The sequence below is a fragment of the Anomaloglossus baeobatrachus genome, chromosome 8 (assembly GCF_048569485.1).
Source record: "Anomaloglossus baeobatrachus isolate aAnoBae1 chromosome 8, aAnoBae1.hap1, whole genome shotgun sequence".
Taxonomy (NCBI): domain Eukaryota; kingdom Metazoa; phylum Chordata; class Amphibia; order Anura; family Aromobatidae; genus Anomaloglossus; species Anomaloglossus baeobatrachus.
The window spans coordinates 15898594-15920753 of record NC_134360.1 but is presented as its reverse complement, the minus strand read 5'-3'; the positions used below and the strand labels follow the sequence as shown (position 1 = coordinate 15920753).

General features: G+C 52.7%; 1 protein-coding gene across 1 annotated transcript in view; it reads left to right on the top strand.

Annotated features, from left to right (window-relative positions):
- The window catches only part of DNAH12 (dynein axonemal heavy chain 12), a 331588-nt gene that overhangs the window by 108804 nt on the left and 200624 nt on the right, over window positions 1–22160 (top strand). The window contains exons 20-23 of the mRNA XM_075321326.1: window positions 1297–1491; window positions 2791–2912; window positions 5122–5404; window positions 5631–5750. Coding sequence (XP_075177441.1) covers window positions 1297–1491; window positions 2791–2912; window positions 5122–5404; window positions 5631–5750 — 720 coding nt within the window. The remainder of the gene's footprint in view (window positions 1–1296; window positions 1492–2790; window positions 2913–5121; window positions 5405–5630; window positions 5751–22160) is intronic.

Below are 22160 nucleotides of genomic sequence, written 5' to 3'. Positions count from 1 at the left end.
CCGCAGGTCCGCACGTTCCTGCAGGGAGTTTGCCACATAGTCCCACCTTACAAGCGTCCGCTGGAACCCTGGGATCTTAACAGGGTGCTAACGGCTCTTCAGAAACCACCTTTCCAGCCGCTGCGGGATGTCTCTTTATCACGTCTTTCTCAGAAGGTGGCCTTCCTAGTGGCAGTCACATCACTCCGGAGAGTGTCTGAGCTTGCAGCGCTGTCATGCAAAGCCCCCTTCCTGGTGTTTCACCAGGATAAGGTGGTTCTGCGTCCGGTCCCGGAATTTCTCCCTAAGGTGGTATCCCCTTTTCATCTCAATCAGGATATCTCCTTGCCTTCATTTTGCCCTAATCCAATTCACCAGTGTGAAAAGGATTTGCACTCTTTGGATCTTGTGAGAGCACTCCGGCTCTACGTGTCTCGCACGGCGCCCCTGCGTCGTTCAGATGCGCTCTTTGTCCTTGTCGCTGGCCAGCGTAAGGGCTCGCAGGCTTCCAAGTCAACCTTGGCTCGGTGGATCAAGGAACCGATTCTCGAAGCCTACCGTTCTTCTGGGCTTCCGCTTCCTTCAGGGCTGAAAGCCCATTCTACCAGAGCCGTGGGTGCGTCCTGGGCATTGCGGCACCGGGCTACGGCTCAGCAGGTGTGTCAGGCAGCTACGTGGTCTAGTCTGCACACTTTCACGAAACACTATCAAGTGCATACCTATGCTTCGGCAGACGCCAGTCTAGGTAGGCGAGTCCTTCAGGCGGCGGTTGCCCACCTGTAAGAGGGGGCCGTTTTTTCGGCTCTTTTTATTGAGGTATTCTTTTACCCACCCAGGGACTGCTTTTGGACGTCCCAATTGTCTGGGTCTCCCAATGGAGCGACAAAGAAGAAGGGAATTTTGTTTACTTACCGTAAATTCCTTTTCTTCTAGCTCCTATTGGGAGACCCAGCACCCGCCCCTGTTCCCTTCGGGCTGTTGTTTTTTTTGTGTACACATGTTGTTAATGTTGATTTGTTCTTTTGGTTCATGGTCTTCAGTTCTCCGAACATCCTTCGGATTGAATTTACCTTAGACCAATTTATAAGTTTTCTCCTTCCTGCTTTTGCACCAAAACTGAGGAGCCCGTGATCCACGGGAGGGTGTATAGGCAGAGGGGAGGGGTTACACTTTTTAAAGTGTAATACTTTGTGAGGCCTCCGGAAGCAGAAGCTATACACCCAATTGTCTGGGTCTCCCAATAGGAGCTAGAAGAAAAGGAATTTACGGTAAGTAAACAAAATTCCCTTTTTTACCTCTTTGCTCTTTTCCTTTAAGCAATGGGAGGAGCGACTTATAAGGATCCAGGAGACCATAGATGAATGGCTGAAGGTGCAGGCCCAGTGGCTCTATCTAGACCCCATATTCTCTTCTGAGGACATCATGCAGCAAATGCCTGAAGAAGGAAGGTTATTCCAGACTGTGGACCGAAACTGGAGAGAGATCATGAAACATTGTGTTAAAGACCCGAAGGTAAATGGACGCTTCATAGCAACAAAGGGAATGATAGAAGAACTCAATGTAATCTTGCATCCCGCGTCAATGTAATCCGACAATCCGTGTTCATCTAGAAGCTCCACATGGTCCAGACCAATGTTCCCCAACTCCAGTCCTCAAGAAGCACCAACTGTGCATGTTTTCAGGATTTAGGTTTATGGAATTATCACCAGGACGATACTAAGGAAACCCTGAAAACATGACAGTTGGTGGTTCTTGAGGACTGGAGTTGGGGAGCCCTGATCTAGAGAATAGAAAGTATCCAAATTGAGAACTACAAGTGACAGATACACCCATCACATGGATCTCGATTTATTAGACTGTAATGCTCGCCACTGAAGATGCTAAAGCGGCAAGCAGAAGTGGACCCACTGGACCACCGGGGGGATCCAAGCTTAACCTTTAGTGGAAGGGGCTTAACTAAGTGCCCACCGCAAAGCAGATGCCAGGTGCCACACCTAGGGCAGTCATTGGGTCTGTGGCAGCTGACCCCCAGGGCAAGGATGGGCACAGGTGCAAACAGGCAGAGTCTCTAGTGTAGACAGGAACCACCGGGACGGCTGAGGCAGATGGCACAACCAGGTGCGGACAGGTACAGTCACTAGCATAGACAGGGACCACCGGGACAGGTCAGGTAAATGGCACGGACAGGTACAGTCACTAGGATAGACAGGAACCTCCAGGAAAGCTGAGGCAGATATCGAGGCCGGATGCACAGACTCCAGTGTACCAGCAGGGCAGGGGTAGAGGAAATATACACTGGCACGGACACAGGGGCCTGACAATTAGTTAGCTAATCAACTGTACTCTAACTAACCATGTTGCTCAGGCACTTTCCCTAGTAGGAGAGTGCCTTAAGTACCCAGTGCTCCTCAGCAATAGGCTGGGAGGCAAATCCTGGAAATGGCACACTGGCCCTTTAAGTGAAGGCCAGCAGTGCGCATGCACAATTTAGGAGCATTCCTTGGGCCTGTGCGGTGTGCACAGGCCCCAGGAGGGGGAAACAGAGGAGCCCATGTGGAGGACTACGGGGAAGCTAGGCAGGGCAGTGCGGGCCGGCTGCGGCTGGTGAGTCAGAGACACTGCAGGGAGGAGGACGAGTAGTGCAAGGACGCTGGCGCTACATAGACTCTGTACTGCCAAAATTACAGTATCCATATAGGTTCTATTATTCTTTATATGAACTATTGGTACAATACTGGATGACCGTGTCTTTTTTCTGTCTGTGTAGCCGTATCCTTGTAGCTTTCTTATTGACCATCTTCTTTGATTTAGGTTTTAAGTGCAACATCTCTGACCGGACTTCTGGAGAAGCTTCAGGACAGCAATGTGCTTCTGGATAAAATCATGAAGGGTCTGAACGCCTATCTGGAGAAGAAGAGGCTTTTTTTCCCACGGTACAGGCCTTCCACTTATTGCCAAGTTACATGAAAGCCATTATGCTACAAACTGCGTAAATGGCTCCTCCACCTTTTGTAGACTTTTTGTTTTCTTCTTATTTAAGTTTTCCTTCTGTAGCCTCTGGCTATTGTTGACTTCCATGTTGCCTTTTTTATCTGTGATTTTGAGCTCTTTACAGCTGATTTGTGACCACATCAAAGTTGAAAGTACCGGAAACAAAGAGCTTGTAAATTAGCGGTGCAACATTTTTACTAAAACTGAATTGCAGTAATGATTTTTAGCCACACATAGACGTAGTTAAATAAAAAATCAAAGGTGGATAGACCTGTTTACACTGGCCACACGTATGAGATATCTGTCGTCTGAATGACTATTTAGCAGACCGCTATCTCTCCTGACTCCCCCATACATGTGTTTTCAATGGGGAGAGTGGAGAAAGCCGCTACCAGACTCCTCCGGGAGCTGGTAACTACTCTGAATACCAAAGGATCCGTCATTGAACTGCCCGATCCATCTGGCCCTGACATTATTTGACGGGGGAGAATCAGGAAGCCCCATACACATCAGTTGGTATGCCACTGCTGCAATCCTAAGATTTGACCTATTTTCATCTATTGTGTATGGGGACCTTTTAGGGGCACTTTGCACACTACGACATCGCAAGCCGATGCTTGCGATGCCGAGCGCGATAGTCCCCGCCCCCGTCGCAGCTGCGATATCATGGTGATAGCTGCCGTAGCGAACATTATCGCTACAGCAGCTTCACATGCACTCACCTGCCCTGCGACGTCTCTCTGGCCGACGACCCGTCTCCTTATTAAGGGGGCGGGCCGTGCGGCGTCACACGGCAGGCAGCCAATAGAAGCGGAGGGGCAGAGATGAGCGGGACGTAAACATCCCGCCCACCTCTGTCCTTCTGCATAGCCGGCGTGAGCCGCAGGACGCAGGTAAGGCTGCTTTCACACTACGTTTTTTTAGCATGCGTCATGAACGTTTTTTTGCTGTAAAAGCGGATCCTGCTTTTACAGCAAAAAAACGCATGCAAACGAAGGATCCTGTCACTTTAAGTTTATGGGCGGGCATTGGAGTCATGTGATCGGGAGTCAGTGGAACTGAACGTGATAAACTGGGAGCCGGCTTCTGACAGCTGCAGAGGCTCGTAACCAAGGTAAACATCGGGTAACTTGCTTGGATACCTGATATTTACGTTGGTTACGAGCATCCGCAGGTGCTAGGAGCCGGGCTCCCTGCTCCCTGCACACGTAACCAACGTAAACATCAATCTTGGTTACGAGTGTCCGCAGCTCTCAGGCGGGGGGGGAGTGAGACAGAGAGGTAGGGGGGCGAGAGGGAGGGGGCGAGAGGGAAACAGAGAGGGAGGGGGCGAGAGGGAGGCGGAGAGAGACAGAGAGGGAGGGTGAGAGAGGGATTGATCACCCGAGGCTGGTTTCTGGGCATGCTCAGTAGAGCAAGCAGGATCCTGTCTATCAGCATGCCAGCGTTCACATGCATTTGTGTGCAGTATAGTCAGGATCCAGCAATTTGCAGTATTTGGACGCAGCTCAAAAACGCTACAAGTAGCGTTTTTGAAAAATGTTAAAAAACTGCAAGTCGCTGGATCCTCGCTATACCGCACGCAAACGCATGTGAACGCATGTTGACGCTAGTCCATTGCAAATGCATTGAAATGAAAACGCATTTGCACTGGATCCGTTTTTGCGTTAAAAAAACGTTCATGACGGATGTTAAAAAAATGTAGTGTGAAAGCAGCCTAAAGTGATGTTCCTCGCTCCTGCGGCTTCACACACAGCGATGTGTGCTGCCGCAGGAACGAAGAACAACATCGTAACATCGGTCCTTCCGAAATTATGGAAATGACCGACGCTACACCGATGATACGATTTGGACGTTTTTGCGCTCGTTAATCGTATCAAAAAGGATTTACACACTACGATATGTGCGTCACTTTCGATTTGACCCCACCAACATCGCAGCTGCGATGTCAGTGTGCAAAGTGCCCCTTAGAGTGGCCCAAAAATATGTCCCTGCTGTCCTCTCCCCAATACACATGCATGCTTACCTTGGCTTTTTAGGATTAACATGCCTAAATGTTCTAGAAAAAGTCGCAATAATACCATACACATTAGTCGTTCAGTTCCACCAAAATTAATTACGTTTTTATCATATTGTGTATTTTTTTTGTAGCTTTTTCTTCCTGTCCAATGATGAAATGCTGGAGATTCTCTCTGAGACTAAAGATCCTCTGCGGGTCCAGCCACATCTAAAGAAATGCTTTGAGGGGATCGCAAAGCTGGAGTTCCTTCCTAACCTGGATATCAAATCCATGTACAGCACCGAGGGGGAGCGTGTGGAGCTGATCCAGACCATCTCCACCTCCGAGGCCCGGGGGGCGGTGGAGAAGTGGCTCATCCAAGTGGAAGACGTCATGCTAAGGAGCGTGCATGATGTTATCGCTCGGTCACGAATGGTAAGAAGAGTCTACCTAGAGACCAAAAACAAACATGGGAGCTAATGTAGTATTTCTACAGGATCTCTTATGATTTGGCAGCAGTGGATGATGGATATGCAGCCCTTACAATAGAAATCTTCTTAGGGTGACATTGCAAAGGGTACAAAGTGCATTTACCAGGTAACGCCTATAAGATTGTCTTTCTCTTGAATTTTTTTTCATTGCAATTTAACTTTTTTAATAGGCATACCCTGAGACTGCAAGAAAAGACTGGGTCAGAGAATGGCCGGGACAGGTGGTGCTCTGTGCCTCGCAGATGTTCTGGACCAGCGAAGTGCATGAAGCTATCGGCAGTGGCCCAGAGGTACAGTATAAGGCTATGTGCGCACATTGCTTTTTTTTTAAATACTGCATCTCTGTGCATTTTTTGGTGCTAAAAACGCACCCGAGGCAAAAACTCACTGCATGTTACCGCGTTTTTGGCTGCGTTTTGTTGCGTTTTTCAAATGCATTGGTTGGGTGGGAAAACACAGTAAAGAATTGACATGCTCATTTTTTTTTCTCTGCACAAAAACGCAGCAAAACAAAACTGCAGTGTGCGGACAACACAAATGAAATGTCATAGGCTTTGCTGGGGAAGCAAAGTCATGCAGTTTTGAGCCCAAAGCCGCACAATAATGCACTGCAAAAAACGCGGTAAAAAACGCAGCGTGCGCACATAGCCTTAGGCTCCAGGTTGCTTCACTGACATGTCATATACTTTGAAGCAGTGACATACACCTTTATAGACAGACTTTACGAGTGCAATGGGACCAGGCACTGAACGTCTTCTGCTGATAGACAGTCATACTCAGGGACGCCGCTATAGGGGTTGGAGTTGTACATGGCCTCAGTATCCAAATACCCCTCTATCCAATAGTACATGATAGTTTTGCCTTTGGATTGGATGATAACTAGAGCAAATACATTCTCAGGACGTGGGTGGAGCGGCCACGTTAGCATTCTGCGACTACTGGATGGGCGCCCTGAAAGCCACCTCCTACCCACCTGTGACTCGCCCCAGGGCCTTGGGGTACTCGGTCCCGGGCCTTGTATTTACTGGGAAGTGTCACGGGTGGCCATTGCCCGGTTCTGTGACCCTGGGGGTCGCTTGAAAAGGGGAATTTCTTTGTCGCTCCATTGGGAGACCCAGACAATTAGGGTGTATAGCTTCTGCCTCTGGAGGCCACACAAAGTATTACACTTTAAAAAGTGTAACCCCTCCCCTCTGCCTATACACCCTCCCATGGACCACGGGCTCCTCAGTTTTATGCTTTGTATGGAAGGAGGCACACATCCACTCATGCATTCTCATACTTAGTTATGTCGGTTGGAAGAAAAGAGGGCCCCCACGGGGCCCCCGGCATGTTCCCTTCTCACCCCACTATGTCGGCGGTGTTGTTAAGGTTGAGCTACCCATTGCGGGTACGGAGGCTGGAGCCACATGCCGTCTCCTTCACCATCCCTTATGCGGCTCTGGGAGAAGTGGGATCCAGAGCGGTCATCCATTTGCTGGGACCGTGCTCCATCCGCAGCCCCTGGTGGAACCTGCCGGACCGGAGCCTCTGCAACCTCAGGGACCGGGCCCTGCAACTTAAAGGTACTCTGTGTCCCCATAGGGGACTGTGCAGGGAGCGCACCTTCTTCCCGGAAGCCGCGGTAGTTGTGAAATTGAGGAGGCCGGTGGACTTCCGCGCCGACCGTGTCTGCTTGTCGGGCGCGGCCTCAAATTTAGTCCCCGGCTTCACCGCGGCCTAGTCGCGAAAATCCCGCCCCCGGGCCTGCCTGTCAGGGGTAAGGGCGGGATTACCGACATGACGTCGGATGTGAGGGCTGGAGCATCCTGCATGTCTTCCTCCCCCCTCACTGACCACTGTGGGGACCCCAGATTCCCGCTCTTTGCTGGCGCCGCCCCGGCCCCACTCCTCCCCTGAGAGCTCCGGCGGCCATTTTCTGGCATTCTGCCGGTGGATGCTTCTCAGTGAACAGCTGTGCAGCTCCGGGGGATCCACGACAGGGAATCTGGAGGACACACTCCGCTCGTTAGCGGTCGGTAAGCCACACCGGTCACCTGGTGCTGGTCCCCCTAGGGTGCCGGAATAGATACATATATATATATATAATAGATATATATATCTGTTCAGTCAGGCTGTATACCCTTTTTCCCATATACCCTCGGTGGTCACTCTCCTAGGAGACAACAGCATGTCGTCCACAAGGAGCAAAGCTACTAAGGCACAGGTTTTTTTCGCGGCCTGTACCTCTTGTGGGGCTATGTTACCTGCGGGTTCCACCTACCCTCACTGTGAGTAATGCTCGACTCCTGCCTCGCTTGCTCAGCCGGAGCCTCGGGCACTGGTGGGCCCCTCGGCTCGTGTAGACCCCCCTGCTCCCCCTGAGCAGGCTGCAGGGACAGAGTCACCGGTGTTGGCCTCTTTTGCTGAGAAACTCTCTGTCACTTTCCCAATCCATTGCACTGTCTATGGACAAATGGTTTTCTAAACTACTTGAGGCATTGCAGTCCAGACCGGACCTTCCACAGGCCCCGGCCCCTGTTAGCTTGTCTCCTCCAGGCCCCTCTCGGTCCGCGCCGCAGCGCGCTCCCAGGTTGGCCCCTAGGTCTCAGGCGGAGGACTCCTGCCCGGACCGCAGTCCCAGACCGGCTAAGCGGTCTCGCTGGGACTCTTCCCCGTCTTCCTCACGCTGCTCGGAGGACTCTCAGGAAGACGAGGCGGACGTGGGAGCTCAGGGCTCTGACCCTGACTTCGCTCTTTACCTTGATACACCTGAGGGGGACGCCTTAGTAAGTGATCTTATCTCGTCCATCAACCAGGTGTTGGATCTCTCCCCCCCGCCTCCTCCTGTAGAGGAGTCGGCGTCTCAGCAGGAGAAACACCAGTTTCGGTTCCCCAAACGTACGCGCAATACGTTTTTCTTTTTCGCTCCTAATTGGGAGACCCAGACAATTGGGTGTATAGCTACTGCCTCCGGAGGCCGCACAAAGTACTACACTTAAAAGTGTAAGGCCCCTCCCCTTCTGGCTATACACCCTCCCGTGGGAGCACGGGTCCCTCAGTTTTTGCTTTGTGCGAAGGAGGTCAGACACGCACGCATAGCTCCACTGTTTAGTCAGCAGCAGCTGCTGACTATGTCGGATGGAAGAAAAGAGGGCCCATACAGGGTCCCCAGCATGCTCCCTTCTCACCCCACTCTTTGTCGGCGGTGTTGTTAAGGTTGAGGTACCCATTGCGGGTACGGAGGCTGGAGCCCACATGCTGCATCCTTCCCCATCCCCATTAGGGCTCTGGGTGAAGTGGGATTTTACCGGTCTCCAGGCACTGAGACCGTGCTCCATCCGCAGCTCCTGGAGAAGCCGCTGGATATGGAGCAGAGTATCGTCAGGGACAGGGCCCTGCTCCGTCAAGGTACTCTGTGTCCCCGTGCATACGCGCGCACACCGCAGCATTGCTGGGTGTGTTAGTGCGCCGAGGACATCAGCGCTGCTGCGCTTGTGCCATTTCCTCACTACAGCTCAGCTGAGTGGGTAGACTAGGGCGAACGGTCGCGCCAGGCCGCTGGGGTCAGTCGCACTGCGACACTGCTGTGACTTGTGGTGCGCCGGGGACTTCCGCGCTGGCCGTGCATATATCACGGCCGCGCTTATTACTACAGTCCCCGGCTTTTGCGGCCTAGTTTGTCTCGTTCCCGCCTCCGCACCTGCCAGTCAGGAGGAGGGCGGGACGCTGTATAGAGCATCAGCGCTGAGGGCTGGAGTTTTTTTTACATACTCCAGCCCTCACACTAGGCACAGGGGGACGCAGTTTCCCGCACTTTTGTTTGGGCACGCCCACGGTCCGCCCCTCTGCACACAACGCCGGCAGCCATTCCTGCCTGCACGCTGAGCTGCAGAGGGAAGACTGGGAGACCCAGACACGGGATTCTACGGCCTCATACCCGCTGGTCAGCGGGCGGTAAGCAGCCCTCAAGGGCTCACCCCCACTTGTGCCGTTTGTGTACTTGGTATTTTGTGTTTGCAAATACTTTGCACTGTGCGGTCGCTGGTGTTTTTTCTCGGCTATATACCCTCCTAGATTACAAGGAGGCAACAGCATGTCGTCCGCAAAACGCAAGGGTGCCAAGGCACAGACGTTATATGCTCCCTGTACCGCATGTGGGGCTGCTCTACCGGCAGGTTCCGCTGACCCCCATTGTGTGCAGTGCTCGGCCCCTGTGACACTTCCACAGCCGGGGCCTCTGCTAGACGTGACCCAGGGGGTACCACCTGTGAATGCTGTCCAGGTGACAGGAACAGAGTTTGCAGCTTTTGCTGACAGATTGTCTATGACTATGTCTAAAATTCTTGAAACATTACAGTCTAGACCAGTTACTCAGACCAGGGACACGGTTGAATCATTGCTCCCTGGTCCCCCTCAGCTGGAACACTTCCGTGCTCCAGGGGTGTCACACGCACCCCAGGGTGACGACTCTGACTCGGACGACAGTCCCAGACAACCTAAACGGGCTCGCTATCAGGGGCCCTCAACTTCGTCTCAATGGTCAGGATCCCAGCGGGATGAATCTATGTGTGATGAGGCGGATGTAACTGATCAGGATTCTGATCCTGGGACCGCTCTCAATCTAGATACACCGGATGGTGACGCCATAGTGAATGATCTTATAGCGTCCATCAATAAGATGTTAGATATTTCTCCGCCAGCTCCTTCTGCGGAGGAGTCAGCTTCACAGCAGGAGAAATTCCATTTCAGATATCCCAAGCGTAAATTAAGCTCTTTTCTGGACCACGCTGACTTTAGAGACGCAATCCAGAAACACCACGCTTATCCTGATAAGCGGTTTTCCAAAAGGCTTAAAGATACACGCTATCCTTTCCCCCCTGACGTTGTCAAGGGCTGGACCCAGTGTCCCAAGGTGGATCCTCCAATCTCCAGGCTTGCGGCTAGATCCTTAGTTGCAGTAGAAGATGGAGCGGCACTTAAAGATGCCACCGATAGACAGATGGAGCTCTGGTTGAAATCCATCTATGAAGCTATTGGAGCGTCGTTGGCGCCAGCATTCGCAGCCGTATGGGCACTCCAAGCTATTTCAGCTGGTCTTACACAGATTGACACGGTCACACGTACATCTGCTCCGCAGGTGGCACCATTGACCTCTCAGATGTCTGCATTCGCGTCTTACGCGATTAATGCTGTCCTAGACTCTACGAGCCGTACGGCGGTGGCGTCAGCCAACTCCGTGGTTTTACGCAGAGCCCTGTGGTTGAGAGAATGGAAGGCAGATTCTGCTTCCAAAAAGTGCTTAACCAGTTTGCCTTTTTCTCGTGACCGACTGTTTGGTGAGCGTTTGGATGAAATCATTAAACACTCCAAGGGTAAGGATTCATCCTTACCTCAACACAGACAAAACAAACCCCAACAAAGGAGGGGTCAGTCTAGTTTTCGGTCCTTTCGAGGCTCAGGTAGGTCCCAATTCTCCTCGTCCAAGAGGACTCAAAAGGATCAGAGAGGCTCAGATTCTTGGCGGACTCAATCACGCCCAAAAAAGCCAGCAGGAAGAACCGTTACCAAGACGGCTTCCTCATGACTCAATGTCTCAAGGAGATTTCCTAGCATCAATAGACATCAAGGATGCTTATCTCCACGTGCCGATTGCGCCAGAGCATCAGCGTTTTCTACGCTTCGTTATAGGAAGCGAACACCTGCAGTTCGTAGCGCTACCTTTCGGGCTGGCAACAGCCCCTCGGGTCTTCACCAAGGTCATGGCAGCAGTAGTAGCAGTCCTGCACTCGCAGGGTCACTCTGTGATCCCGTATCTGGACGATCTACTGATAAAGGCACCCTCTCAAGAGGCATGCCAACACAGTCTGAACGTGGCACTGAAGACTCTCCAGAGGTTCGGGTGGATTATCAACTTTTCAAAGTCAAATCTAACCCCGACCCAATCACTAACATATCTTGGCATGGAGTTTCATACTCTCTCAGCGATAGTGAAACTTCCACTAGACAAGCAGTGCTCGCTGCAGACAGGGGTGCAATCTCTCCTTCAGAGCCAGTCGCACTCCTTGAGGCGCCTCATGCATTTCCTAGGGAAAATGGTGGCAGCAATGGAAGCGGTCCCTTTCGCGCAGTTTCATCTGCGCCCCCTACAATGGGACATTCTCCGCCAATGGGACGGGAAATCGACGTCCCTCGACAGAGACGTCTCCCTCTCTCAGACAGCCAAGGACTCTCTCCGGTGGTGGCTTCTTCCCACCTCATTGTCAACAGGAAGGTCGTTTCTACCCCCATCCTGGGCGGTGGTCACGACAGATGCGAGCCTATCAGGGTGGGGAGCAGTGTTTCTTCACCACAGGGCTCAGGGTACGTGGACTCAGAAAGAGTCCACCCTTCAGATCAATGTTCTGGAAATCAGAGCAGTCTATCTTGCCCTGCGAGCCTTCCAACAGTGGCTGGAAGGCAAGCAGATCCGGATTCAGTCGGACAATTCCACAGCGGTGGCGTACATCAACCACCAAGGGGGAACACGCAGTCGGCAAGCCTTCCAGGAAGTCCGGCGGATTCTAACGTGGGTGGAGAACACAGCATCCACCATATCCGCAGTTCACATACCAGGCGTGGAAAACTGGGAAGCAGACTTTCTCAGTCACCAGGGCATGGACGCAGGGGAATGGTCCCTCCACCCGGACGTGTTTCAGGAGATCTGTCGCCGCTGGGGGACGCCGGACGTCGACCTGATGGCGTCACGGCACAACAACAAAGCTCCGGTTTTCATGGCACGGTCTCACGATCACCGAGCTCTGGCGGCAGACGCCCTAGTTCAAGATTGGTCGCAGTTCCGGCTACCTTATGTTTTCCCACCTCTGGCATTGTTGCCCAGAGTGCTCCGCAAAATCAGGTCCGACTGCCGCCGCGCCATTCTCGTCGCTCCAGACTGGCCAAGGAGGTCGTGGTACCCGGATCTGTGGCATCTCACGGTAGGCCAACCGTGGGCGCTACCAGACCGTCCAGACCTGCTGTCTCAAGGGCCGTTTCTTTTTCGCTCCTAATTGGGAGACCCAGACAGTGGGTGTATAGCTACTGCCTCTGGAGGCCGCACAAAGAACTACACTTAAAAGTGTAAGGCCCCTCCCCTTCTGGCTATACACCCTCCCGTAGGAGTACGGATTCCTCAGTTTTAGCTTTGTGCGAAGGAGGTCAGACACGCACGCATAGCTCCATTGTTTTTAGTCAGCAGCAGCTGCTGACTATGTCGGATGGAAGAAAAGAGGGCCCATACAGGGCTCCCAGCATGCTCCCTTCTCACCCCACTGTATGTCGGAGGTGTTTGTAAGGTTGAGGTACCCATTGCGGGTACGGCGGCAGGAGCCCACATGCTGATTCCTTCCCCATCCCTTTTTACAGGGCTCTGGGTGAAGTGGGATTTACTGGTCTCCAGGCACTGAGACCGTGCTCCATCTACAGCCCCTGGAGAAGATGCTGGATGGAGCGGAGTACATCAGGGACATGGCCCTGCTTCCTCAAGGTACTCTGTGTCCCCGTGCATTTGGCGCTCACACCGCAGCATGCTGGGTGTTGTAGTGCGCCGGGGACATCAGCGCTGCGGCGCTTGTGCCATGGCCTCATTCAGCTTCGCTGAAGCAGGCACACTTCTGGGAATCGGTCGCGCCGGCCGCTGGGACTGCGGCGCGGCTGGCACTTGTGGTGCGCCGGGGACTTCAGCGCGGGCCGCGCTTTTACGGCGGCCGCGCTGATAACTCGAGTCCCCGGCTTTTGCGGCCTGCTTCCGTTCGTTCCCGCCCCCAGACCTGCCAGTCAGGAGAGGGGCGGGACGCTGGTCAGTGCATCAGCGCCGAGGGCTGGAGTCGTTTTTACATACTCCAGCCCTCACAATAGGCACAGAGGGGACACTGTTTCCCGCACTTTTGTTTAGGAACTCCCACGGACTGCCCCTCTCCACAGACGCCGGCAGCCATTCCTGCTGACACGCTGAGCTGCAGAGGGGAGCCGGGGAGACCCAGACAAGGAATTCTGCGCCTCTTACCCGCTATTCAGCGGGCGGTAAGCAGCCCTCAGGGCTCACCCCCTCTTGTGCCAGTAGTATTCTTAGTATTTTGTTTCTACAAATACTTTGTATTGCATAGCGCTGGTCGCCCTTTGGCTATAGACTCTCTCACATTGCAGAGAGCCAGCAGCATGTCGTCCGTAAAACGCAAGGGTGCCAAGGCACAGACATTATATGCTTCCTGCACCGCATGTGGGACTTTTCTACCGGCAGGCTCCACGGACCCCCATTGTGTGCAGTGCTCGGCCCCTGCGGCGCTTGCACAGTCGGGACCTCTGCTGGACGTGACCCAGGGTGTACCACCTGTGAATGCTGTCCAGGTGACAGGAACTGAGTTTGCAGCTTTTGCTGACAGAATGTCTCTCACTATGTCACAAATTCTTGACACATTGCGAGCTAGGCCTGTACTTCAGGCCACGGACACTGTGCAATCATTGCCCCCTGGTCCCCCTCAGCTGAATTACCTCCAAGCTCCGGGACGGGCACATACACCTCAGGGTGAAGACTCTGACTCGGACGATGGCCCCGGGCAGCCTAAGCGGGCTCGCTATGACGGGCCTTCACATTCATCTCAATGGTCAGGATCCCAGCGAGATGAATCTATGGGTGATGAGGCGGACGTAACTGATCAGGATTCTGATCCTGGGACCGCTCTCAATCTGGATACACCAGATGGTGACGCCATAGTTAATGATCTTATATTTAACATCAATAAGATGTTAAATATTTCCCCACCAGCTCCTCTTGTAGAGGAGTCAGCTTCGCAGCACGAGAGAATCCATTTCAGATACCCTAAGCGTACATTAAGCACTTTTCTGGACCACGCTGACTTTAGAGACGCAATCCAGAAACCCCACGCTTATCCTGAAAGGCGTTTTTCTAAACGGCTTAAAGATACACGCTATCCTTTTCCCCCTGAGGTGGTCAAGGGTTGGACCCAGTGTCCAAAAGTGGATCCTCCAATTTCCAGGCTTGCAGCTAGATCCTTGGTTGCAGTTGAAGATGGAGCGGCACTTAAAGATGCCACTGACAGGCAGATGGAGCTCTGGCTGAAATCCATCTATGAAGCGATTGGAGCGTCGTTAGCGCCATCTTTTGCGGCCGTATGGGCACTCCAAGCTATCTCAGCCGGGCTTGCGCAAGTCGACTCAGTCACACGTGCATTTGCCCCGCAGGTAGCACCATTGACCTCGCAAATGGCGGCATTCGCGTCGTACGCGATTAATGCTGTTCTTGACGCTACAAGCCGCACGGCAGTGGCGTCAGCCAACTCCGTTGTTTTGCGTAGGGCCCTGTGGTTGAGACATTGGAAAGCAGATTCTCATTCCAAGAAGTGCTTAACCAATTTGCCTTTTTCTCGTGACCGATTGTTTGGAGAGCGTTTGGATGAAATCATCAAACACTCCAAGGGTAAGGACTCATCCTTACCGCAACACAGACAAAACAAACCCCAACAGAGGAGGGGTCAGTCTGGTTATCGGTCCTTTCGAGGACCGGGCAGGTCCCAATTCGCCTCGTCAAAAAAGACTCAAAAAGACCAGAGACGCTCAGATTCTTGGAGGTCTCAGTCACGCCCAAAAAGGACAGCCGGAGGAACCGTTGCCAAGACGGCGTCCTCCTGACTTGCAGTCTCCGATTCCCACACCCGCGGTCGGTGGGAGGCTTTCCCACTTTGGCGACATTTGGCTGTCACGCGTCAAAGACCGTTGGGTGAGGGATATTCTGTCTCACGGGTACAGGATAGAGTTCAGTTCTCGTCCGCCAACTCGTTTCTTCAGAACTTCTCCACCACCAGACCGAGCCGATGCTCTGTTGCAGGCGGTGGCCGCTCTAAAGGCGGAAGGAGTGGTGACCTCCGTCCCTCTTCAGGAACAAGGTCACGGTTTTTACTCCAATCTGTTTGTGGTCCCAAAAAAGGACGGATCGTATCGACCCGTCCTGGATCTAAAGTTGCTCAACAGACACGTAAAAGTCAGGAGGTTCCGGATGGAATCCCTACGCTCCGTCATAGCCTCAATGTCTCAAGGAGATTTTCTAGCATCAATAGATATCAAAGATGCGTATCTCCACGTGCCGATTGCACCAGAGCATCAGCGTTTCCTACGCTTCGTCATACACGACGAACACCTGCAGTTCGTAGCGTTACCTTTCGGTCTGGCAACAGCCCCCCGGGTCTTCACCAAAGTCATGGCAGCAGTAGTAGCTGTTCTGCACTCGCAGGGTCACTCGGTCATCCCGTATCTAGACGACCTGCTTATAAAGGCACCCTCTCAAGAGGCATGCCAGCACAGTCTGAAGGTGGCACTAGACACTCTCCAGAGTTTCGGGTGGATTATCAACTTTCCAAAGTCTCATCTAACCCCGACCCAATCTCTGACTTATCTTGGCATGGAGTTTCATACTCTCTCAGCGATAGTGAAGCTTCCACTGGACAAGCAGTGCTCGCTACGGACTGGAGTGCAATCTCTCCTTCAGAGCCAGTCGCACTCACTGAGGCGCCTCATGCATTTCCTAGGAAAGATGGTAGCAGCAATGGAGGCAGTCCCGTTCGCGCAGTTTCATCTGCGCCCTCTACAATGGGACATTCTCCGCCAATGGGATGGGAAATCGACGTCCCTCGACAGGACTGTCTCCCTCTCTCAGACTGCCAAGGACTCTCTGCGTTGGTGGCTTCTCCCCACCTCATTGTCACAGGGAAAGTCGTTCCTTCCCCCGTCCTGGGCAGTGGTCACGACGGATGCGAGCCTATCAGGGTGGGGAGCGGTGTTTCTCCACCACAGGGCTCAGGGGACGTGGACTCAGGAAGAGTCCACCCTGCAGATCAATGTTCTGGAAATCAGAGCAATCTATCTTGCCCTGCGAGCCTTCCAACAATGGCTGGAAGGCAAGCAGATTCGGATTCAGTCGGACAATTCCACGGCGGTGGCGTACATCAACCACCAAGGGGGAACACGCAGTCGCCAAGCTTTTCAAGAAGTCCAGCGGATTTTGACGTGGGTGGAAAGCAGAGCGTCCACCATATCCGCAGTTCACATCCCAGGCGTGGAAAACTGGGAAGCAGACTTTCTCAGTCGCCAGGGCATGGACGCAGGAGAATGGTCCCTTCACCCGGACGTGTTTCAGCAGATCTGTTGCCGCTGGGGGACGCCGGACGTCGATCTGATGGCGTCACGGCACAACAACAAGGTCCCAGTTTTCATGGCACGGTCTCACGATCACCGAGCACTGGCGGCAGACGCCTTGGTTCAGGATTTGTCGCAATTCCGACTCCCCTATGTGTTCCCACCTCTAGCATTGTTACCCAGAGTTCTCCGGAAAATCAGGTCCGACTGCCATCGAGCCATACTCGTCGCTCCAGATTGGCCAAGAAGGTCGTGGTACCCGGATCTGTGGCATCTCACGGTAGGCCAACCGTGGACACTACCAGACCGTCCAGATTTGCTGTCTCAAGGGCCGTTTTTCCATCTGAATTCTGCGGCCCTGAACCTGACTGTGTGGCCATTGAGTCCTGGATCCTAGCGGCCTCAGGTTTATCTCATGAAGTTGTTGCCACAATGAGACAGGCTAGAAAACCATCCTCAGCTAAGATCTATCACAGGACGTGGAAGATATTCTTAGCGTGGTGCTTGGCTCAAGGGTTTTCTCCCTGGCCATTTGCATTGCCAATTTTTCTTTCCTTCCTGCAGTCTGGGTTGGAAAAAGGTTTGTCGCTTAGCTCTCTTAAGGGTCAAGTCTCCGCGCTATCCGTATTCTTTCAGAAGCGCTTGGCACGGCTTTCTAAAGTACGCACGTTTCTCCAAGGAGTTTGTCATATCGTTCCTCCTTACAGACGGCCATTGGAACCCTGGGATCTGAACAAGGTTCTCATTGCTCTCCAGAAGCCGCCTTTCGAGCCTTTGAAAGAGGTTTCCCTTTCTCGGCTTTCACAAAAGGTAGTTTTTCTTGTGGCGGTCACGTCTCTTCGAAGAGTGTCCGAGCTAGCGGCGTTATCTTGCAAATCTCCCTTCCTGGTGTTTCACCAAGACAAGGTAGTACTGCGTCCAATTCCAGAGTTTTCTCCCAAGGTGGTTTCTTCCTTTCATCTCAATCAGGATATCACTTTGCCATCTTTGTGTCCGCATCCAGTTCACCAATTTGAAAAGGGTTTACATCTGTTGGACCTGGTGAGAGCACTCAGGATTTACATTTCTCGCACGGCGTCTCTACGCCGTTCTGATGCGCTCTTTGTCCTAGTCGCTGGTCAGCATAAGGGATCGCAAGCTTCCAAATCCACCCTGGCGCGGTGGATCAAGGAACCAATTCTTCACACATACCGTTCTGCTGGGCTTCCGATTCCATCTGGACTGAAGGCCCATTCTACCAGAGCCGTGGGTGCGTCCTGGGCATTGCGGCATCAGGCTACGGCTCAGCAAGTGTGCCAGGCGGCTACCTGGTCGAGTCTGCACACGTTTACCAAACACTATCAAGTGCATACCTACGCTTCGGCAGATGCCAGCCTAGGTAGACAGGTCCTTCAGGCGGCGGTGGCCCACCTGTAGGAAGAGGCTGTCTGACAGCCCGTTCATGTGGTATCTTTTTACCCACCCAGGGACTGCTTTTGGACGTCCCACTGTCTGGGTCTCCCAATTAGGAGCGAAAAAGAAGAAGGGAATTTTGTTTACTTACCGTAAATTCCTTTTCTTCTAGCTCCAATTGGGAGACCCAGCACCCGCCCTATTTGTTCTTAGGGTTTCGTTTTTCGGGTGCACATGTTGTTCATGTTGTTTCTTAAGTTCTCCGATCTTGTTATCGGATTGAATTTGTTTTTGAAACTGTTATTGGCTTTCCTCCTTCTTGCTTTGGTACTAAAACTGAGGAATCCGTACTCCTACGGGAGGGTGTATAGCCAGAAGGGGAGGGGCCTTACACTTTTAAGTGTAGTTCTTTGTGCGGCCTCCAGAGGCAGTAGCTATACACCCACTGTCTGGGTCTCCCAATTGGAGCTAGAAGAAAAGGAATTTACGGTAAGTAAACAAAATTCCCTTCTTTTCCATCTGAATTCTGCGGCCCTGAACCTGACTGTGTGGCCATTGAGTCCTGGATCCTAGGGACCTCAGGTTTATCTCATGAAGTTGTTGCCACCATGAGACAGGCTAGGAAACCATCCTCCGCCAAAATCTACCACAGGACGTGGAAGATATTCCTATCGTGGTGCTCTGCTCAGGGAGTTTCTCCCTGGCCATTTGCATTGCCTACTTTTCTTTCCTTCCTGCAGTCTGGGTTGGAAAAAGGTTTGTCGCTTAGCTCTCTTAAAGGTCAAGTCTCCGCGCTATCCGTATTTTTTCAGAAACGCCTGGCGCGACTTCCTAAAGTACGCACGTTCATGCAAGGGGTTTGTCATATTGTTCCCCCTTACAAGCGGCCATTGGAACCCTGGGATCTGAACAAGGTTCTAATTGCTCTCCAGAAGCCGCCTTTCGAGCCTATGAAAGAGATTTCCTTTTCTCGGCTTTCTCAGAAAGTGGCTTTTCTAGTGGCGGTCACGTCTCTTCGGAGAGTGTCAGAGCTGGCGGCGTTATCTTGCAAATCTCCCTTCCTGGTGTTTCACCAAGACAAGGTAGTTCTGCGTCCAATTCCAGAATTTCTTCCCAAGGTGGTATCTTCCTTTCATCTCAATCAGGATATCACTTTACCATCTTTGTGTCCGCATCCAGTTCACCATTTTGAAAAGGGTTTACATCTGTTGGACCTGGTGAGGGCACTCAGGATCTACATTTCCCGCACGGCGCCTCTGCGCCGTTCGGATGCACTCTTTATCCTGGTCGCTGGTCAGCATAAAGGGTCGCAAGCTTCCAAATCCACCCTTGCGCGGTGGATCAAGGAACCAATTCTTCACGCCTACCGTTCTGCTGTGCTTCCGATTCCTTCTGGACTGAAGGCCCATTCTACCAGAGCCGTAGGTGCGTCCTGGGCATTACGGCATCAGGCTACGGCTCAGCAGGTGTGCCAGGCGGCTACCTGGTCGAGTCTGCACACTTTTACCAAGCATTATCAGGTGCATACCTACGCTTCGGCAGATGCCAGCCTAGGTAGACAAGTCCTTCAGGCGGCGGTGGCCCACCTGTAAGAAAGGGCTGCTTGACAGCCCTATCACGAGGTATTCTTTTACCCACCCAGGGACTGCTTTTGGACGTCCCAATTGTCTGGGTCTCCCAATTAGGAGCGAAAAAGAAGAAGGGAATTTTGTTTACTTACCGTAAATTCCTTTTCTTCTAGCTCCAATTGGGAGACCCAGCACCCGCCCTGTTTTTCTTAGGGTATTGGTTTTTCGGGTGCACATGTTGTTCATGTTGATAAGTTCTGTTCTCCGATATTGTCTATCGGATTGAATTTGTTTTTGAAACAGTTATTGGCTTTCCTCCTTCTTGCTTTTGCACTAAAACTGAGGGACCCGTGCTCCCACGGGAGGGTGTATAGCCAGAAGGGGAGGGGCCTTACACTTTTAAGTGTAGTACTTTGTGCGGCCTCCGGAGGCAGTAGCTATACACCCAATTGTCTGGGTCTCCCAATTGGAGCTAGAAGAAAAGGAATTTACGGTAAGTAAACAAAATTCCCTTCTTTGATCACTCTAACTTCAGGGATGCTGTCCAGAAGCCCAGAGCGGTCCCGGACAAGCGCTTTGCTAAACGTCACACTGACACGCGTTACCCCTTTCCATCTGAAGTCGTTAAGGGCTGGTCTCACTCTCCCAAGGTGGATCCGCCAGTCTCCAGATTGGCTGCTAGGTCCGTTGTGTCTGTTGCCGATGGCTCATCCCTGAAGGATGCCACTGACAGACAGAGCTCTTGGTGAAGTCTATTTATGAGGCCACGGGCGCGTCTTTCGCCCCGGCCTTTGCGGCCGTGTGGGCTCTCCAAGCAATCTCGGCTTGTCTGACTGAGATTAATGCTGTCACACGAAATTCTGCTCCGCATGTTTCGTCTTTGACCTCTCAGGCATCAGCCTTTTCGTCCTACGCCATGAACGCCGTCCTGGACTCCACTAGCCGTACGGCTGTAGCATCTGCTAACTCCGTGGCAGTCCGCAGGGCCATGTGACTGCGCGAATGGAAAGCAGACTCGGTTTCCAAGAGGTTCTTAACTGGTTTGCCTTTTTCTGGCGACCGTTTGTTTGGCGAACGATTGGATGAGATTATTAAGGAATCCAAGGGAAAGGACTCCTCCTTACCCCAGTCCAAACCTAAGAGACCTCAGCAGAGAAAAATCCAATCGAGGTTTCGGTCCTTTCGTCCCTCCGCCAAGCCCCAATCCTCTTCGTCCAACAGGCCGGAGAAAGGCCAGAGGAACTCCTATGCGTGGCGGTCCAAGTCACGCCCCCAAAAGGCCGCAGGAGGCACTGCCTCCAAGACGGCCTCCTCATGACTCTCGGCCTCCCCTAGCCGCATCCTCGGTCGGTGGCAGGCTCTCCCGCTATGGCGACGCCTGGTGGCCACATGTTCAAGACCGATGGGTGAGAGACATTCTGTCTCATGGTTACAGGATAGAGTTCAGCTCTCGTCCTGCGGTTCGTTTCTTCAGAACCTCTCCGCCCCCCGCTCAGGCCGACGCACTTTTTCAGGCAGTGGACGCTTTAAAGAAAGAAGGAGTTGTGATTCCCGTTCCCCTTCAGGAACGTGGTCGCGGATTTTACTCCAACTTGTTCGTGGTGCCAAAAAAGGACGGGTCATTCCGTCCCGTTCTGGACCTCAAGCTACTCAACAGACATGTGAGAACCAGACGGTTTCGGATGGAATCTCTCCGCTCGGTCATCGCCTCGATGTCACAAGGAGACTTCCTAGCATCGATCGACATCAAGGATGCTTATCTCCATGTACCGATCGCACACGAACATCAACGTTTCCTGCGTTTCGCCATCGGGGACGAACACCTTCAGTTCGTGGCATTGCCTTTCGGCTTGGCGACAGCCCCACGGGTTTTCACCAAAGTCATGGCATCCGTCGTGGCGGTCCTGCACTCTCAGGGCCACTCGGTGATCCCCTACTTGGACGATCTCCTAGTCAGGGCCCCTTCTCGGGTGGCATGTCAACAAAGCCTTACCGTCGCTCTGGCGACTCTCCAGCAGTTCGGGTGGATCATCAACTTCCCGAAATCCAAGTTGACACCGACCCAATCACTGACTTACCTCGGGATGGAGTTTCATACCCAGCAAGCGTTAGTCAGGCTACCGAGCGACAAACAGCTTTCTCTGCAGGCAGGGGTGCAATCACTTCTTCGGAGTCAGTCACACCCCTTAAGGCGCCTCATGCACTTCCTGGGGAAGATGGTGGCAGCTATAGAGGCGGTGCCGTTCGCGCAATTCCATCTACGGCCACTCCAATGGGACATTCTCCGCAAATGGGACAAGAGTGCGGCTTCCCTCGACAAGAACGTCTCTCTTTCCCTTGCAACCAAAACATCACTTCAGTGGTGGCTGCTACCTACATCTCTGTCGCGGGGAAAATCCTTCCTACCCCCAACCTGGGCCGTGGTCACCACGGACGCGAGCCTGTCAGATTGGGGAGCGGTTTTTCTCCACCACAGGGCTCAAGGAACCTGGACTCCGATAGAATCGTCCCTTCAGATCAATATCCTGGAGATAAGGGCAGTATATCTAGCCCTATTGGCTTTCCATCGGTGGC